Genomic DNA, 17,350 nt, shown 5'->3' with positions numbered 1-17,350 from the left:
CTGGTCTACAGATAGATGGAGGGGCCTTGGGAGCACACAGCAAGTGGGTAGACCACATTTTAGTTATAACTTGTCTTCAATGCTGGCAAGCGATTGGGCTCAAATGTGTTGCCTGAGTATAAAAGTAGGGGCCAAGACTTTCGGCCACAGAGGAAAAAAAAAAAGACTCAGTATATTGCATATAGACCGAGGCAGTTGTCCCATTGACAGAGTACTTCTGAACAAACAGCTGTCACATGGATCAAGTCCATTCCTGCTTCGCTGTAGGCCAAACCAGTTTTGAGTCCTAGACTACTCTGGGCTTGATGGTACTTGATCGGTGGCCACAAGCTAAGCCAGCGGCTGTTCAGACAATCACCACAGAGCAGAATGTCAGAGGAATAGCCATACACAGCCCACAGACTTAACCTGCTGCAGGTCTCAGATGCCAGTTTTAGAGTTGATCCAGTTTCGATAGTAAGTCACTCGTGTGTACACTCCTGGTTTATTTGGCTTGCCACATTCATCTCCCCAGCTCACTATTCCTGCAAGATACCAGATTCCTCTGGAGTCTGCGTGCACCAGTGGCCCACCAGAGTCGCCCTACGGAGAAAAAAGTCAGGAGGTAGGAACAAAATAAACAGTGCTCATGTCACTATTGCAACAAGACTCAAACTGTTCTGTTACTACTGACAGATACTTGTCTCTAGACCACAGCTGTATTTCAACTTCCACACAGTTTACTGACAAGACAGAGGCTGAGGCTGATAGCCTATGTCTTGTTTAGCCTCTCCTGCTCCACACCATCATATCTGTATTCTTTTGCATATGCATTTTATAGAAACTGCAAGCACCTAAGTGCAGATTTCAGCCCATGAGCCATGAAGCTCCTCATTCATATCTGTCGAGGTACTGAACCCCACTAACTTAATCAAGATCTCCCAAATTATTTTATTTCTAGGAAACATCACCTCCCACCCCACCTACTTCCTTTTTAATATTTCCTCTGAAGAGACTTACCTGGCAGGCATCCACCCCCCCCTCCAAGTATCCAGCACACAACATCCCAGCTGATATTGCTCCACCATACACTTGTCTTCTATTACAAGTCGCAGTACTTATGATTTTCACCTCTGCTTGCCGAAGCTGATTAACGCTATAACCTAGAAGAAGAAGTGGCATTGGAATTTGCAGACAGGGTATGCAGCTAAAACACTCGAGGATTATGAGTAGCCAGATTTTCCTACAGCTTTTCTGCTATTGTGGGCAAACGAAGGGAGCTACCCAGACAATGCCTCATGCTTCCCCCGCCACCATATCCTTCACTTGTTCCCAAACATAACATTTTTCCTTCTTTCAACCTCACCAGATGGTCTTTAGCATAACGGACAAAGGGACAGTCTCTACATACCCCAAGAGTCTACCATGAAACACAACCTGTATAGCTCAATGGCCCTCATAAGCAGATTTATAGCCCCGTCATCTGTAACCTCATTGACATGGACTAATTGGAATGATTCTCACTCAAGTCATTGGATGAAACCTGATTTATGACTGAAGAGATAACAACTGATGAAATCTCTCATGATACATCTGTGACAAAGCTGAATGATGAAAGAACACGTGTCAGCTAAATCTAGAGGAACTGGGACAGTGGGAAAGGAGAACAGAATATATTCAGCCAGCACAATGCATTAAGAGAAAAACCACCTGCTCTGACTCTTGCAAGACTAACCTGTAGGGTCTTTCTCCTGTATTCCAATGCACTGACCAAACAAAACAAAAAAAAGTGGCAAACTAAGTGTACAAATGTATCATTAGCACATGCACCTAGCAAACACCAAGTCTAAGGAACCCAAAGGAAGCAAAAAAAACCCCAACCCACAAAATGAAGAGCAGTCTTCTCAGATACGTGTGTGACAAGGTACAGGAATGCAAGGGGTACTCACCATCATTCTCCAAAGCTCCCCAACCTGTAACGAAACAGGAAGCATTTGCTGGGAAAACGGTAGAGGCTTCAGGAAGACAGACACTGTGGATATCACTCGTGAACTCAATAGCAGAAGCAAGTTCCACTAAAGCCACATCATATTCATGATCAAGGACAAAGTCACTGTATTTTTCATGAATGATAATTCTTCGGACAAATTTTTTCTGTTTTGGAGGTCTCAACAGAATTCCAAAGCTGGCAGTCCACCTCCGAGGATCTTTTCCCCTGCAAGATATTTGAGGTTACACAGCCCCACAAAACAAAATCCCCAAAGAAGTGTAGCTCTCCATTTAAGCATCAAAACATAGTGTTCATTTTTGCCTACGGGAGAGAGAAGGGGCCAACTTCATTATCTTTCATCAGATACAGACATCAGTGGGCTACAGAAGGTCAGAGCACTCAAGAATCCTGAAGATCTGTAGGATCAGAAAGGTGCTGATAACTTACCCTCTAAAGCAGTGGGCTGCAGTCACTAGCCATGTATTACTGATCACTGATGCACCACAGCGATGCGTCCCATCAAGCTGGATACTAGCCTGCCATGGCCATTCCCCATCCTGTGCACGCTGCCCACCAATTATCCTCTCCACTCCTGTGAAGGAGAATGTCTGTCTTCGTATTCCACAGCCTGCCAAAGAAGAGGGAGCTCTGCTTTAGCTGATTGAGGGAAATCAGGGTGCTGCTTTGGGAAAGGCCTTCACAGCTGCAGGCACAGGCGTAACAGGGCAGGAATGTCAAGAGACAGCCTTCACCTAAAGCAGTGCCTCCAATAGCAGGGAAACTAAGTGTCATGGTCACAAGCGTCTCAGAATAGACGTGGGGTAAACAAAGAAACTTAGTATAAGTATAAGCTTTTTTCATTAAAGCAGTTTTCAGACTCAAAAGCCGATGTGTACTCCCACATGAACTGAAGGCTGTACATCTGAGACACTGTTTATTTTCCACAGTTGTAACTGTTTACCTAGCTAAAAAAAAATAAATACTGCCTTTACAAACCTTGCTTTGTTTGATATTGACCAGAGCTGTACAGAGCAAAGGGTAACACACTCAGTGTATCTGCACACACAGGTACACACACACATTATTAGGCACAAATACATGAACTGATAATTAACTTCAGCATTTAAATTCATATAGCTTTCATAATAATGACATAAAACTTTCATCTCAAAACTAAACTCAAAAAAAACATCCTCAGTTGTTGGATTTTTAAAAAAGACTTCTTAAAAATTGGGTACAGAAATCCTGAGGAACCTCCACAAAAACAACCACACTGGGGCAGCTCTAAGCTTTGATACACATTGCCACCAAGATATACACAAGACAGAAACTGCACATCACTGGTAAACTCAGTAGAGGCAGTCTATGCATTACTTGTAACATCACACCCGTCTGTGACAAAGGCAGGGCCAACACTGTCAGCATACCTTTAAGCATCACAGAATGGCTGAAGGCTAGTTTGCAGTCATCTGCAAAGCCAAACAAAAAACCCACCCACAAACCAAGTGAACAAAGAAAGGACTTTGTTAGGTCACCTCCAGGTTAGCCTTGACAACAGCAACAAAAAAATAGTGTCCTCTTCCTCCAACAGTTTGCTTTTAGACACTGTGCTAACAGCACAGTCGTGTATTACTCAGCTGGAAAAAGTTAGACCCAAACCAGTTAATTCTCAGAGCCCATTTAAAGGTGGAAAGCCAACGAACATGCAAAGGCTCCATGACCACACAGGGGACTGATGGAGTGTGGGGGAGGGGACTTACGTTGTCTCCCTATTACCAGGGGAGCTTTAGGACCTCATGGGGACTGAGAACCTCCCCCATGCCAGGGCTATGCCACTGCCTTGCTCTCACTGTGGACAGCTCTTCTCCCTCTCCCACAATCTGGCCTTTCCCTGTACATTGCAAGGTTTAGCTCAAATCTGACAGACGCCTATTGTCAAATGTTTCTTCAGGGAGAAGGGGGCAGAAGGGAAAATGGTTTTGGCAGGATTCCAGCAAGTGCAGTCTTTGTGCAAAGCTCACTAACAGGAGCTCATCCACATGCTCCTACTTCCCATAAGCAACATTAAAGCAAATACTTCCCACCACCGAGTCAGAATGCCTGGTTCTGCAAATACTACAGAGCCAGCCTGACTGTGAGCAAATGAGCTGACATCTTCCCTGTCCCATGTACTGTCTACTGGCCTAGTATCCTTAGCAAGTTGTTTTTTCATTTTGCATCTCAAAAGCACGAGAATCTTGTAAACACAGATCCTATAGCACCGAGTCCCTGGACCTTTTCTATAAAGCATTTGTACTTACAGTTGTTTAAAAGATTATCACCCTTTTCTTTATTCAACTCTGAAATGGAAAACAAACACCACAGTGAGCATATCTCATACTACTATATGATTTAGCACAGACCCCCCCTCCCTGTACCCAGAAAACACAAATATCTTGCATTGCTGCATGAAGTGACAGTACAGTAGAAGGATTGATTTGCTCTGACGTAGTTAAATTAAGTCTCTGTTCCTTAGTGAAACTGTGAGGTTAAAGGATGCATCTTTCTTGCCTTCACCAAAAGCTAACAGGAAGCAGCAGATGACTCCAAATAGGTGCAAATAACATCTACATGTGCTGGTGGTGATATATGATGTAAATATCTACAGATATTTATTCAGGTTCAGTTGGCAAGGTGGTCTTTGCAAATCCTTAGTGTTGGGACTGACTGGGGCTAGACTGTAACATTGCCAATTTTTTTCCTACAAAAAAACAGTCGCCAGATTCTGACAGTAACCAGTGATGGGTTCACAGGAAAGGATTACTACCCAGGGAACATATGGGCAGTTTATGAACACATACTATAGCAGTGTGTCAAATAAGCAAAGGAAACAGCAGGGAGTGGAGAAGAGAACCATGTCAGCCTTGAACTTTTTTATTAGCTTGAGGTCTCTGCGTGCCCTAAAGTAATATTTGAGCCTACAGTCACAAAGTCGGGCTTTTTTTGATGGATTGGAGTGTGACTCTCTTATTTGACAGAATAAGAGAAGATGCATAGAGGAAAGCTCATACTCATAAATCAGTGCCACTATGCTTTAGTTCTTTTCATGCTATTTCTTCCAAGTTCCCTGGCTGTCAGCCATAGCACAGTTTCGAGAATGCAAAAGAAAACAAGAACAGTCCATATTTGCATACTAAAGTGAAACTCATTACACTAAGAACAGCAAAGTATGAGGAACATATTCCAAGCTAAAAACACAAACCTAAGGCACTTGCCTGTGAGTTTAAGGGTAGACTGGTCAACATTCAAGAATGTAGAGCTTGTTTTCAGCCTTCTGCGTAACACACGGTTGACGTGACCCCAGCTTGTTGCCTGACTGTCAGCCGAGGCAAATTTAAATACCAGAACGACAGATGCAAGCACTCCACCAGGATCTGGGCTGCAAACCAACAAAAGCAAAGTGGTGTCATTCTGTCTTTGCCCATTAATCCTCTTTGTTCTGCTTTGCACTGTCTGCCTTCTTAAATGGGAAAAGGCCTGTTCTGCGCAGACATATAGAACAAAACCCACAGCTACCTATAGCACAGCATAGCTGTGCCCAAGCAAAGGGAGATGGTGACACGTCTGCAGGCTTGGTTCTCACTATAACTATTATCAGAGGGAATTTTCTGGGAACTGTAATAAACAGTACAGCTGAGAAGCAGAGGAGGGATCACTCCCTTTGGCCTCCACACAACTCTTAATCAGTAGGACACAGATGACAGTAGGAACAACACAGCAAGTTAAAAGCCTTCAACAGGTACCCAACAGATCACTGCTAACACCCATTCAAAAGACACAGAGCCATAGAAGTTAAATGGAAAGAAATTACAGAATATGATTTTAAACCACTTGTCCATTTATTAGCAAATTGTCTCCATTGTACCTAGAAACAAAAATCTCAATAGTTTAAGTTATCAGAGCAAGACATGTTCATTTACTGTCAGTATAATAAGTCTGCCCAATATTTTAGACTCACAGTCTAAAGGAAAAACAAGTGAAGCCTAGAGAGGAAGACAGGAGAGATGCAGCTAGGCTAGTCCAGTGCCTAACTGCACAACAAGGTATCTATAGTGAAAACAAAGTTGAAAGAGGTGCACTGTTTGGTCAACCTAAAAGATGTAAAGGAGGTTTCTTGAAGTCTAGCTCCCAAGTTCTGTAATTTCAGTTGATGTGAGAGGCTCGTGGAAGAATCCAGCAGTGGAAAACAGCATGGAACAGTCTAAGGAAATTACTTACTCTATGCATCTAGCGAGAGGCAAAGGCAAGAAAGTCCAGAAGCGCTGTGAAGGACATCTGTGTGAAATTTGGCATTCTTTGCTATCCAGGGAAAAATATTCTGCAGCAGAATTGAGCTTTACAGAAATACAACTCCAAGCCAAAGTAATGTGAAGGAGAGGGACGTGATGGCTTCTATTACTGATAGTGATACGTAATTACTGCAGACATGTAAGACTTAAAAGTTCTTACTGGACCTTTAAATCTGCATGCACCACTTGCCTCCTTCCCTCAACTCTGTCTATATACAGGTATATCACAGTGGAATCATTCATCCCTTCAGACCTTTTTTTGGGGGAGGAATAGTCACCTCTCTCTGTACACCACACAGAGGGGTAAACACATGCCTGAACTTCCACAGGAAGCATTAAGTGAAATCAAGAGCTGCCTTTGCATCTCTCAAGCCCTTAACTAGTAGTGACGACTGAGATCACTTCGTAATGCAATTACTACATCATGTCACAAACAACTTGCATTCAGGTAATCAATCTGCCAAAGTGTAAGGACAAATTTCTCTTCCTTGTTGACTTCTGAAGGTAACTGAGTCCTCAGTGTTATGAGCACTGAAGGACAGTGACAATCAGCCAAGACTTAGTCATCCTGCTGGTATAATCAAAACATAAACATCAACCAGGCCATATGGTCAGGGGGTAGATAGAATGGATATTTATCACACCCCTGCTTATTCCTGACCTTCAGATTACTTACCTTAGACTGACAACGTGGGACCTGATGTATCTTTTACTTAGAAAGGACCCCTTGAATACTTCAGATATCTGTTAAAGGGAAAGACTGTGTTAAAATACACCTGTAATATGTATGTGGTCTCAAGGTATAACAGTCTCACAAGCCTCTGAAACACAAGAAAATGTCCTCAGATCTGCACCTCCACAACAAAGCTACTGCTAATTTTTCATCAAACAATGAACTAGAACTAGAATAAATTCAGCTGAGTTGCCTGACTTCACTGTCCTTTCTGCTCTATGGGTGGCTGTTCCACCACAGGGACCGCTGAAACAGACAGCATCTGTGTGTACCATCTGTTTGCACACAGTTGGTGAGGCGTGTTTAGCCCGCTGCTGCAAGGTTTGAAAGTTAAGGCCAGCCACATAAGAACGAGACACTATCACCTCTGACTTTATTTCCAGTCACACAATCACAAGACTCTTTACCATAGACCAGAAACATCTTAGCTTACCATGTTTTCAACCTCTTGGCTCAGGTGCCTGAACTCTTCCGTGGTTTGCCTTTCATATCGAGGGTCATAGTTGACATTGGTGATCAGGAAAGACGCATTATAATATCGGGCCTGATCTACAGAGAAGAAAAGGAAAGTTCTATTCCATTCTCATGAGACCCCACCCAGAGTACTGTGTCCAGCTAGGGGGTCCCCAACGTAAGGAGGACGTGTTGGAGTGAGGCTGGCATGCCTCTCCTAAGAAGACAGGCTGTGAGAGTTGGGCTTGTTCAGCCTGGAGAAGAGAAGTCTTTGGGGAGACCTTATTGCAGCCTTCTGGTACCTGAAGGGGCCTACAGGATAGCTGGAGAGGAACACTTTATCAGGGAGTGTAGTGATAGGGCAGGGGATAATGGGTTTAAACTAAAAGAGGGTAGATTGAGATTAGATATAAGAAAGAAATTCTCTATGAGGGTGCTGAGGCTCCAGAACAGGTTGCCAAGAGAAGTTGTGGATGCTCCCTCCCCAGATGCATTCAGGATCAGGTTGGATGGGGATTTGGGCAACCTGGTCTAGTGGAAGGTGTCCCTGCCCACAGCATGGGGTTGGAACTAGATCATCTTTGAGGTCCCTTCCAACCCAAACCAGTCTGTGACTCTATGCAAAATGGCTGATCTCCCTCGGTACAATTCGGGCATCAATACCCTCACAGACCATGGCACAAGTAAGGCTCTCAGGCTCTTGCTGTGACTCTGCCAGCTGTGGAATTACAGCTCTAGCAGCCTTTTGGGAAAAGGGCACTCTAGACTTCAAGGTACTTCAAGGACAATCACAAGTATCTCTAAATCACACCCACTACAATATTTCTCTGGGGAACATATTCTCATCAGCCTGAGGTGAGCACAGCATGAAACACATCAGCCCATATATGTCACTTCTGTCTCAGTAGATACACTCACTGCTCCCTAGCCAGACTCTGACATGTCAATATCTCTTTGAGAGGCAGGTGGCCCAGAGCTGTTGGTATTCATTCAGCAGTCAGGTAAAGTTTTAAAATATGGCTCTTGGGTGAATGGCAGAGAAGGTCTCCATAATTCAGAGTCAGCAAGAAGCAAAACTATGCTGTATCTCTGCCATGGCTCTGTCTAGTGTCCTAATGCAAGCCACAACCTTGTCAACTCAGTGAGCTGAAACAGCAACACGATTAGTTCCATCCCAGCAGGAAGGCATTTCAAAACTCCTAATGCTGGCATCTCAGAGACTGGGAATATCCTCAGATAGAGGTGCCAGGTTCAGTTTTGGCAAAATGAGGTGCCAGGTTCAGTTTCAGCCAAATTCCTGTTCAAGACCAAGCTCACTATGCAAAGCCTGAGTGCTAGACACACCCCTGATTTACACAGAAGACTGGTAGCCTTTGATTAACTATGGATACCAGTGGATGAACAAAGGCAAGGCAATAAACAAAAGGAGGAAAAGAACTTAAATCCCTGCTTCAAGTAAATGATATTTTAAATACTCTTGCAGGTTTTCTAATCAATTCAGAACTTCAATAGAGTCTATAAAGTTTTCTTAAGCAGATTCTATACTGGGGTGAATTATGCACTAAATCGTTCGGCAAGACCACAGTAGCAAGTGAAACACAACAGATTCCTGAAGACTTGTGACAACAAGGAGTGGTGCACTTACCATGGCACAAAAAAAATGTAATCAATCCAATGATGAGGGCTAAGCCCAGTATCACCGACACGACAATGACTGCTATCTTCCACGGCTCTATACGCTTGGGTGCTCTGTCCATCTGGATCACTATCTGCATCAAAGAAAACATGGAGAAATTAAGCTCTATTACAAAACAACAGCACACCTTGAGCAAAATCATATCTGGCACAGCTTAGCTCAGTTGAAAAACCTTACAGAATGAAGTAGATTGGGAAGAACCTCTGGACCCTGCGGGTCTGACCTTATACTAAAGGTCCCACTCTAGCAGGTTGCTCCATACTTCATCAAGTTTTTAGTATCTCCAAGGACAGAGATATCCCACTCTCTCAGAAGTTCTGGTCCAGCAGCAAAAGGTTTTTCTTTCTATTTATTATTTAGAATATATACATTTAGAATTTCCTGTGTTCTAACTTGCCTCCATTGCTTCACATGCATCCCTGAGAAAAGCCTAGAGTTGTGCAGGTATTGCTAGTATGGGCAATTTCCCATCAAGAAATACTACACACAATTCAAGTGCTGCCTACTTGAGTGCTTAAACTGAACATAAATGTAATAATTCACAACTGATAAAATTGCTTCTGCACCAAGGGTACCCTAAGCGACCAGAGATCCCATATAACACAACAGTTTTGAGTTATTTTTAGTTGGTATGAGTAGTAACATTTATTGATCTCCTACAGGGTTTGGGTTTTATTGCATCAAAACCACATTATACACTGTGAGAAACCACATCCTGTCTCCTGTCAGAGAGGAGAGAAATAGCTACTCGTGTAAACATGGCACGGGAGCAAGAACCAGACTTAGTGAGTCACTGAAAGCCAACAGCAGACCTGTAAAAGGGCTGGGAACTTGACTCACCTATGGACAAAGGCACATAAGCCTTTCTCCTCCACTTATATCCTCCTGTGTGGCATTAAGCAAGAGAACATTAGGGAAACTCCATTTTTGCACATGTCCTCAGTAGCTTTGTTGTAGGATGACACAAAACCTTAAGCACAATTATTTCAGATCCCAAATAATTCCACAGCACACTATGTAGTAATTTTTGTAACACTACACACTGAGCCTACATTGTGGTGAGCATTAGTACAGGATATCAGAGAAACATGGGATAATCTCTCAAAGGTGCCTGGAGTGACAAAAGGTAGCAGCCAGCTCTGGGGAGGAGGGACTCAGCTGGCTAGTCACCATGCTGTTTTATACCCACTGATCCACCTTTGTACCACAAATACTAAATGCTATTTTACCCTTTTCAGGCTGATGGGCACAGTCATTTCTGAGCAATGTCCACGAAAATAGGGGCAGGTAGGGGTAGAAAGAGTAAATCTTTGGGGGTTTTCTGATTATAAGGTGACAAAGAAGAAATCACAGCAGAGCAGAAAAGGATACCAGCAGAGGCTACATCTTGGGAAACAAGCTGAGGGGACATTTGGAGTTGGACTTGATGATCCTTACTGGTCCCTTCCAACTCAGTATGTTCTATGATTCTATGACAGATAAGCAGCGAAGGCAAGGGTATGATGCACAAAATCCAAGAGAGCAAAAGACAGTGAAGTGGTGGGAGAGCAGACTTGGCTTACATACTTTGCCCTGAGGGTGAGAAAGCTCAGCAAAGCTATAAGGAAGAGATAAGTAAGCAAGGCAAACCAACCAACTAAACAAAAAAAAGGATAGAGCCACAGATAAAGCAGCTGAGAGGTCTGCACACAGTGAGGGTGTGCTCAGCAAGTAACAGGGAAGTTGGAAGCAACTCAGAGTTTAATCTCCTGACATAAAAGCTTGGTTTTGGCTAGCGAGAGTGCTGGCAGGTATCCCAGTCCATTGCTTAAGAAGGGAGGCAGGCGTGTTTTTACGCACTCAAACAGGTGGTATGCTGGAAAGAAAAAGTTAAATGGGGTAGGCTTCAGCCAGCACCAAAACTGCAGGTGGTCACAAGGAACAACTTAATTTTACCAAAATATAAAGGCCAGGTGACCAGGATCAAGAGAGTCATAAGCTATGGAGAAGCCTTGTACCTCTCCTCCTGTTGTGCTGCTTTATTGTGGCAAAGTTATGTTGTGGTAATGCATGGTGCAAGTTTTCCCCAAATCTAGCTGTGTCCCCACTAGACCGGCTCAGTTCCCTGATGGCAAGGCTCTACAAATGAACAAGGCAGTTGACAGGCCTGAACACCCAGGCTGGCCAAGACTACTTTCTTTAGAAACTGAAGCTGCAGTAAGCACATACATACTAGAGCTCAACTGGTTCCACAGAGGCCTTGACTTCTCCCCATCTAGACCTTCACTGTATACACTACCCATTACTCCTGAGGGTTTAACAGATGCAGAGATTTGGACAAAAACCTAAGACCGGTATGATAATCCTGCCTCAGTTTCTTTAACATGCCGCAGCCTCCCATGAATCATTCCCATCCTCGCCTCACAGCTCACCATCTTTCACAGTCCCAGCTGATGGAACTGCAGCATACTTCACAGGCAGCCACTTACTGGCCTTGAGAGCAAGCCCGTTGGCTAACCAGAACAGCCCACTGTGGCAATAAGCCTTTGCCCCTCCTTAGCTAGTCATATCTCATATTTTAAAAATTCTGCTTTAGCACCAGGCTTTGCTCTCCTCACTGGAGAGCTTTTGCTCTACAGTCTGAGCCCTTACCATCAGTCTCACTCAAACTGGTTCCCTGTGCTTCAGCTGTCCCCACCCCAGTGTGCTTCTACCTGAAGAGCAATCAGAGCAACATGCCTCCATTGCTCATGACACAGAGAACACGTGGCACAGCCCTAACAGCGTATGGCTGACTCTGCAGATATTGAGGCAACAGTACTCGTTTCATAACCGCCGGCTTTCTTGAACTGCATACAGACAGATTTCCTCAAGACACAGCCTTATGCCTAAGCTACAGAAGCTTAAGACTCACACTTGAGAAACAAGTGTCTCGCTGCCTGTGGGACTCGCGCTCTGACAGGCAGCACTGTCCTTTGTTTCAATCTATCTCCTTTCCATGCAAATATCAGCTACATCAAACAACAGTGGTGGCATAGACCCGCTTCTCCAACATTTCAGAACTGGTTGCTCTGCATAGGTGACACAGACTTGCATGGGGAAAACAGATACCTCAGGAACTGCTGCAGTGGGAAAATGGGAAATGGAAATGCAGGGGATGAGGAATGAGAACATCTTCTACTTTTGACACTGATCATACTTTAAAAAATTAATTTATTTATAGGATATACAAATTAAAGTGGAAATACTTCTTCAAACTCAAAACAGTTTCCTCCCTTTAGCAGGATGCTCTCAACTTCCATCTCAATAAGATAAGTACCAAAGTAAGAAAAATCTCAGTGCAATGGAAGCACTAAGTCTTGTCACCTCTCACAGTCTGTAATTGTCAGTAGAGTATCCTTCAACTGCAATGCCTGAGCACAAGACCCAGCTGAGCAGCCCCCCTTCTTTTTTTTTTTAATTTTTGGTCTACTTTATCAGTAGACATGCTAGTCATCAGTTGCGAAGAAGAGTTGGGAAAGAAAACTCTCCTGGTTTTAGCTTTTTAGGAAATTCCTATTATCTTTTGCCACCCATTTCAGGAATCAGCATTAATACAGGGAACAGGTGGTCTTGTTTTGCCCAAAATCAGCTATCCTTTACTCTTTGAAGAACAGGTCAAGTGTGGGCAGCACAGATGTGTATTGCTTGTATTACAGCAGCATAATGGTCACATTCAGGTAATGGTCACTCTATGCATTCAGTCATTAACATTACTCCTCCAACTAGCTCCATTGCCCCCCTAGTCTTTTTGCTGTTGTACCATAGAGGGCAGAATTGTCATGCTCTACCAGAATAACCACCTGACTGACAAGGGATTCCCGTGCCTGGAATATCCATATCAATAGGCAAATAGTTCAGTGGTGAGTGGATCCGCCTATTTAGGAAACAGACTTCTCTGCGTGGTCTTCTCTGTAGTCTAATGATCAGGAAAGCTCTGCTTCACCCAGCCACCCTCAAAGGCCAGAGAAACACTGATCCTCTGCAGTGCTGATGAATGTAGAAGCAGAGATTCTCTCATCACCTTCAATCACAGATGCATCCTTCCTTCCTTTCTTTCTGCAGCAAAGAGTCACTGCTTAAAATACAGGTGGTCTCAAAAGACTCCCTCTATCACAGCCTTCTGCATAAATACCTTCCAGAGTCAGGTGTTACGTACAGCCTCACATTTCTTGCTTCTTTATATCACACCATGCTTCAATTTTTTATTGCCCAAACTCCAGTAAGCTGCAAATTACCTCTCAGGGAGGCAGACAGGGATTCAGGAAACACCAACACATTCATCCTCCAGCATGGATAAGGATAACTAATTCCTCAAGAGCAAACCTGAACAAGAGATCAGAAGCCAGACTCCACTGGGAGACCTTGAAGGCTGGGTCCTTTCTCCTCTGAAAACCACCTCCTCACGGTCTGTGTCTGGCAGCTTTCAGCCTGCGGTGAATTAGCGAGAAGTTTCAAACCCAAGATCTGTCAGTTCAGTACAAAACTGCTTATCTTGGCAATTCTGTGAATGAACAATAGACCTCCTCCAGTAACCCCTGTTCTCATTCAAAACACACTTCATTCCCAAAAAGTCCAAGACAATCCACGGAGAGAGCAACATCTGAGACAGTTTCACATCACAGTTCGTTTGGAAACTATGAAGTCTCCTGGCTTACACACCTCGGCTCTGAGCCAAAGAATGCATTTTGATCACTAAAAAGTTATTCCATGCTGAAAAAAATAAATATCTGAATGAACTATTTTGGAAATAACTATGTTTATGTAGAATTAAGTTATTTTAACACAGTAAAGTTGTGTTTAGAGAACAAAAGATAAATGAAATACAGCAAGAAATAAAGCTACATTAACAGTTACTGGCACATTAGGAAGAAGAGTTGTAGTGAAATTTTACAAAGAAAAAATTGTCTGGTCTTCCTTGTGAAACCAAGAAGAAAACAGATGGGAATTCAGGTTGGTTTTCTGATCAACCCCAAATGAATTATTTACCTTCCAATTTGGGATATTTACCCAAAAGCAAAACGCAAGCACAGTACACAAGTGACGAGATGTTTTTCTTCTCTCGTGCTGTACCAAACTCCCTAAAAGGTTACTATGTTGATTTACAATGCAGGTGATGAAAGTTCAGCTCCCACCTTTGCCTGATAGGATTTGATTCACACTATTGAGCTTATCCATCTCTTCCAGTTAAGCTATTGTGCATTATTAAAAGCCTCAGTAAGAACAATACCAGAAAACAGTATACAGCAGAAAATGTCTATTCGTACAATAAAAGGATGTGTAACTTTATTATCTGTGTCCTAAGAGGACTCCCTAGCCACTGAGCTGCTAGACAAGCAGGAAACAGCTACCCTGTTCTATAAAACTATGTAAGGTAAAACTCTGTAAAACAGAACAGGGCCTTTTTTTCAAGCTGCCCTTGACATCTTTTGAATTCTTAAGCTAAGCTCTGATAGCACGCCAACACAGGTTTGTTCAGATAAATCTAAACCGTGTTTTCTGACACCAGCTGTTTACTGAGGGTGTTTTGCCATGCCCTGCATAGAAGAAAACACACAGCTTCTTCAATCTGATCTGCTGCTGTCTTCCTATAGTAAATTCATTATTATATTTTTTATTATTACACTCTTGCTCTCTGATATTCCAATAGTCTCAGAGGAGCCAGTAGCCGAGCTTCAGTGACACATCTGCTGTGGAGGGTCTCTCCACATTTATAGCCATGACCGTTTTTTCCATTTGAAGGTGGATTCAGGCATATCCCCACAATCACACTTCCTAGAAATGGGACCTTTCACAAGACAACTGAGCAGACACATCTTCTGGTCTGGTAAGTGCACTTTTTAAAATCCAGACTAGGTGCCTGACACTTTCTATCTTGTCAGGGTGGTTGAGAATGGTAACAACTAAAATACATGTGGCTTTGACTAGGGTGCTGTAGCAAAAGCACAGGGACACAAAGCAAGACATTCTAATTCCACTCCCAGCTTCGCCACAAACAATCATACCAACCTAATGCTTCTCTTCCACTCACGCATGGCATGCTCAGTACACTTCTTAGAGACGTAGACTTCTAAGAGAATGGGATGACAACCTCTACTGCTTTGGGCATTGAGACAGAAGCAGCTAGTGTGTGCCTAAGTACTGCAAGACCCTTGTTTGGGTGAGGTCAGTTACCTACCAGCCTCAACCACTCAGTGCTTGGTATCTCCCAAAGAAGACTTCCAAACATTGAAGTGATCTGCTGAGGGAAACAAAATGTGTGTGTTCTTCTATGCGTCACACTGAATCAGCTTGATCTCCCCACACCCTCGAACATCCCACAAAAACAGTAGGTGCTGCATGCCACCCCTCTGCAGTCAGATAAAGCATCACTAATGTATTTGCCACTTAATAATTGAGCTCCTCCCCTTAACTATCCCATTCTACCACGATCTTGCTGTTTCCCAGGAGCACACCTCAGCTGGGCAAAGGCAGCAGCTCCAAATACTGTTCTTGATATTCGCATCCATACTCAAGACCAGCATTCAGTCTTTGTGATGTGTTAACTCAGACCTTACAAATAACTACATCCACGATGCCAAAATGCTGCTCACACAGGCTTCCCTGATTATTTGATCACCTCTACAATCAGCACAAAATGCTAATTGCTCTCTCAACCATTTTGCACACAGCTTTTTGGAGGTTATGAGCTCTTGGATTGCTGGGATACAGCTAGCCCCTGTACTGCTGCCACCATGATCTGTGGGACATAACTGTAACACCAACAAATGAAACATCTTTGATCAGTAACACATTTTTCAAATGTTGCTTGCCACAGCAAATGTCTTGAGAAATATTCCCATGTTCTGAAATAAGGCTAGTAGCTCTAGGAGGACTACTGACTACAGAACAACTTCATATCTGCATAGACATGTGAGGTGCCATCCCAGTGTAAAGGTAACATTAAGTACATTGATTGCAAATAGTTTAGGATACAATTCTGCAATTTCTGCATCCTCTTCACCCCTCGGATTTTAACTTCCAGCTGCATTGGTCATAGGTCATATCTTATTCTGATAGGTTGGCAGTCCCAGCACATAGTGTTAGACCTCTGCTTTTCAGCCTTTGAAAACAGCTTGCCTGCCTTCTCCTTCATCCCACTTTGACTGGTTGAAATGTACTCCAGAAGTGGGACAACAAACAAGCAGTTAGAGTCTGAGTTTTCAGTTTGATTTTTTATTCCAAGGCAGGATGAGTGAGATGGTCTGGTGCCAGATTTGGTGCATTTCCAAGCTGATTCTTCACAGATTAACACTTCACTGGCTGCATACAAAGCCCATGAAAATAAACATGAGCACAAAAAGGTACTTTTACCTACTTTTACTCCGCTTCCCTCCTGTATCACACTATTAGCTCAGCAGTTGTGGCTGCAATATATTTTAACTGCACTAGTACAAATGGCAGATCAGAGTTCGGATGCAGTGACATGACTCTCACCTGCTTCACTGCCACAACTGTTGGCAGCTAAAGGCCACCTTGATTTGTCACTGTACCCCACTGTAAGGGACCTGAGCAATTCTCAGAAAATAAAGGCATTTGGGGTGAAAAGAAAGGGTAAAATATCAGAAGGATTACTGATGTATGGAAGGCAGCTCAAAACAGAAGTAAGCTCAGAGCTAGTGTCATTATCCCCACACCCTCAGTCAAAGTGCCTTATAAATCTACACGTAATACAGCCATGCTGTCCAAGCTACCAAGAAACAAGTCAGAAAGAAGGCTGTGGCACTCACCTCTGGGTACCACTGAGAGGTCAGCAAGAAGTTCTTCTGTCTGGGAGATGCACTGTCCCGAACGCCACAATGTACTGTGCAGCATCTCAGCATAGACTTGAGGCTTTATCTCCCGAATTAGGAAAGAAAGGAGTCATAGGCAAGTCAGAACAAACAAGTCCAGCAAGTCTCAGTGACAGAGGCTTACCCAGTAGTATGATTCCTCCCCTAAAACAATAACAATACACTTCTTTCATCACACCTTTCATCCAGGAATCCCAAAGCCTTTTCAGAGCATTAACTACACCCTGCAACACCCCAAATCAGAAGAGCCATGAAAATTTTGCAAGAACGCAGATCTTATTTCCTTCTTTGGTATAATTTAAAAAAAATCAGAAGTTATGG

General features: G+C 43.4%; 1 protein-coding gene across 1 annotated transcript; it reads right to left on the bottom strand.

Annotated features, from left to right (window-relative positions):
• Positions 1-420: 420 nt before the first annotated feature.
• On the bottom strand, positions 421-17,059 carry LOC311190780 (transmembrane protease serine 11E-like; the record flags this gene model as incomplete). Its single annotated transcript, XM_084262801.1, has 10 exons — positions 421-582; positions 1,000-1,142; positions 1,929-2,194; positions 2,417-2,597; positions 4,270-4,308; positions 5,224-5,387; positions 6,974-7,041; positions 7,464-7,579; positions 9,129-9,252; positions 16,967-17,059. 10 exons carry the CDS (start codon positions 17,057-17,059, stop codon positions 421-423), a joined length of 1,356 nt encoding a protein of 451 aa, XP_084118927.1.
• Between the last annotated feature and the right edge of the window lie 291 nt (positions 17,060-17,350).

The sequence above is a fragment of the Gallinula chloropus genome, assembly GCF_964237585.1.
Source record: "Gallinula chloropus genome assembly, chromosome: 4".
Lineage (NCBI taxonomy): Eukaryota > Metazoa > Chordata > Aves > Gruiformes > Rallidae > Gallinula > Gallinula chloropus.
Note: the sequence above shows the minus strand (reverse complement) of the source record. Positions and strands in the feature narration are given on the sequence as shown.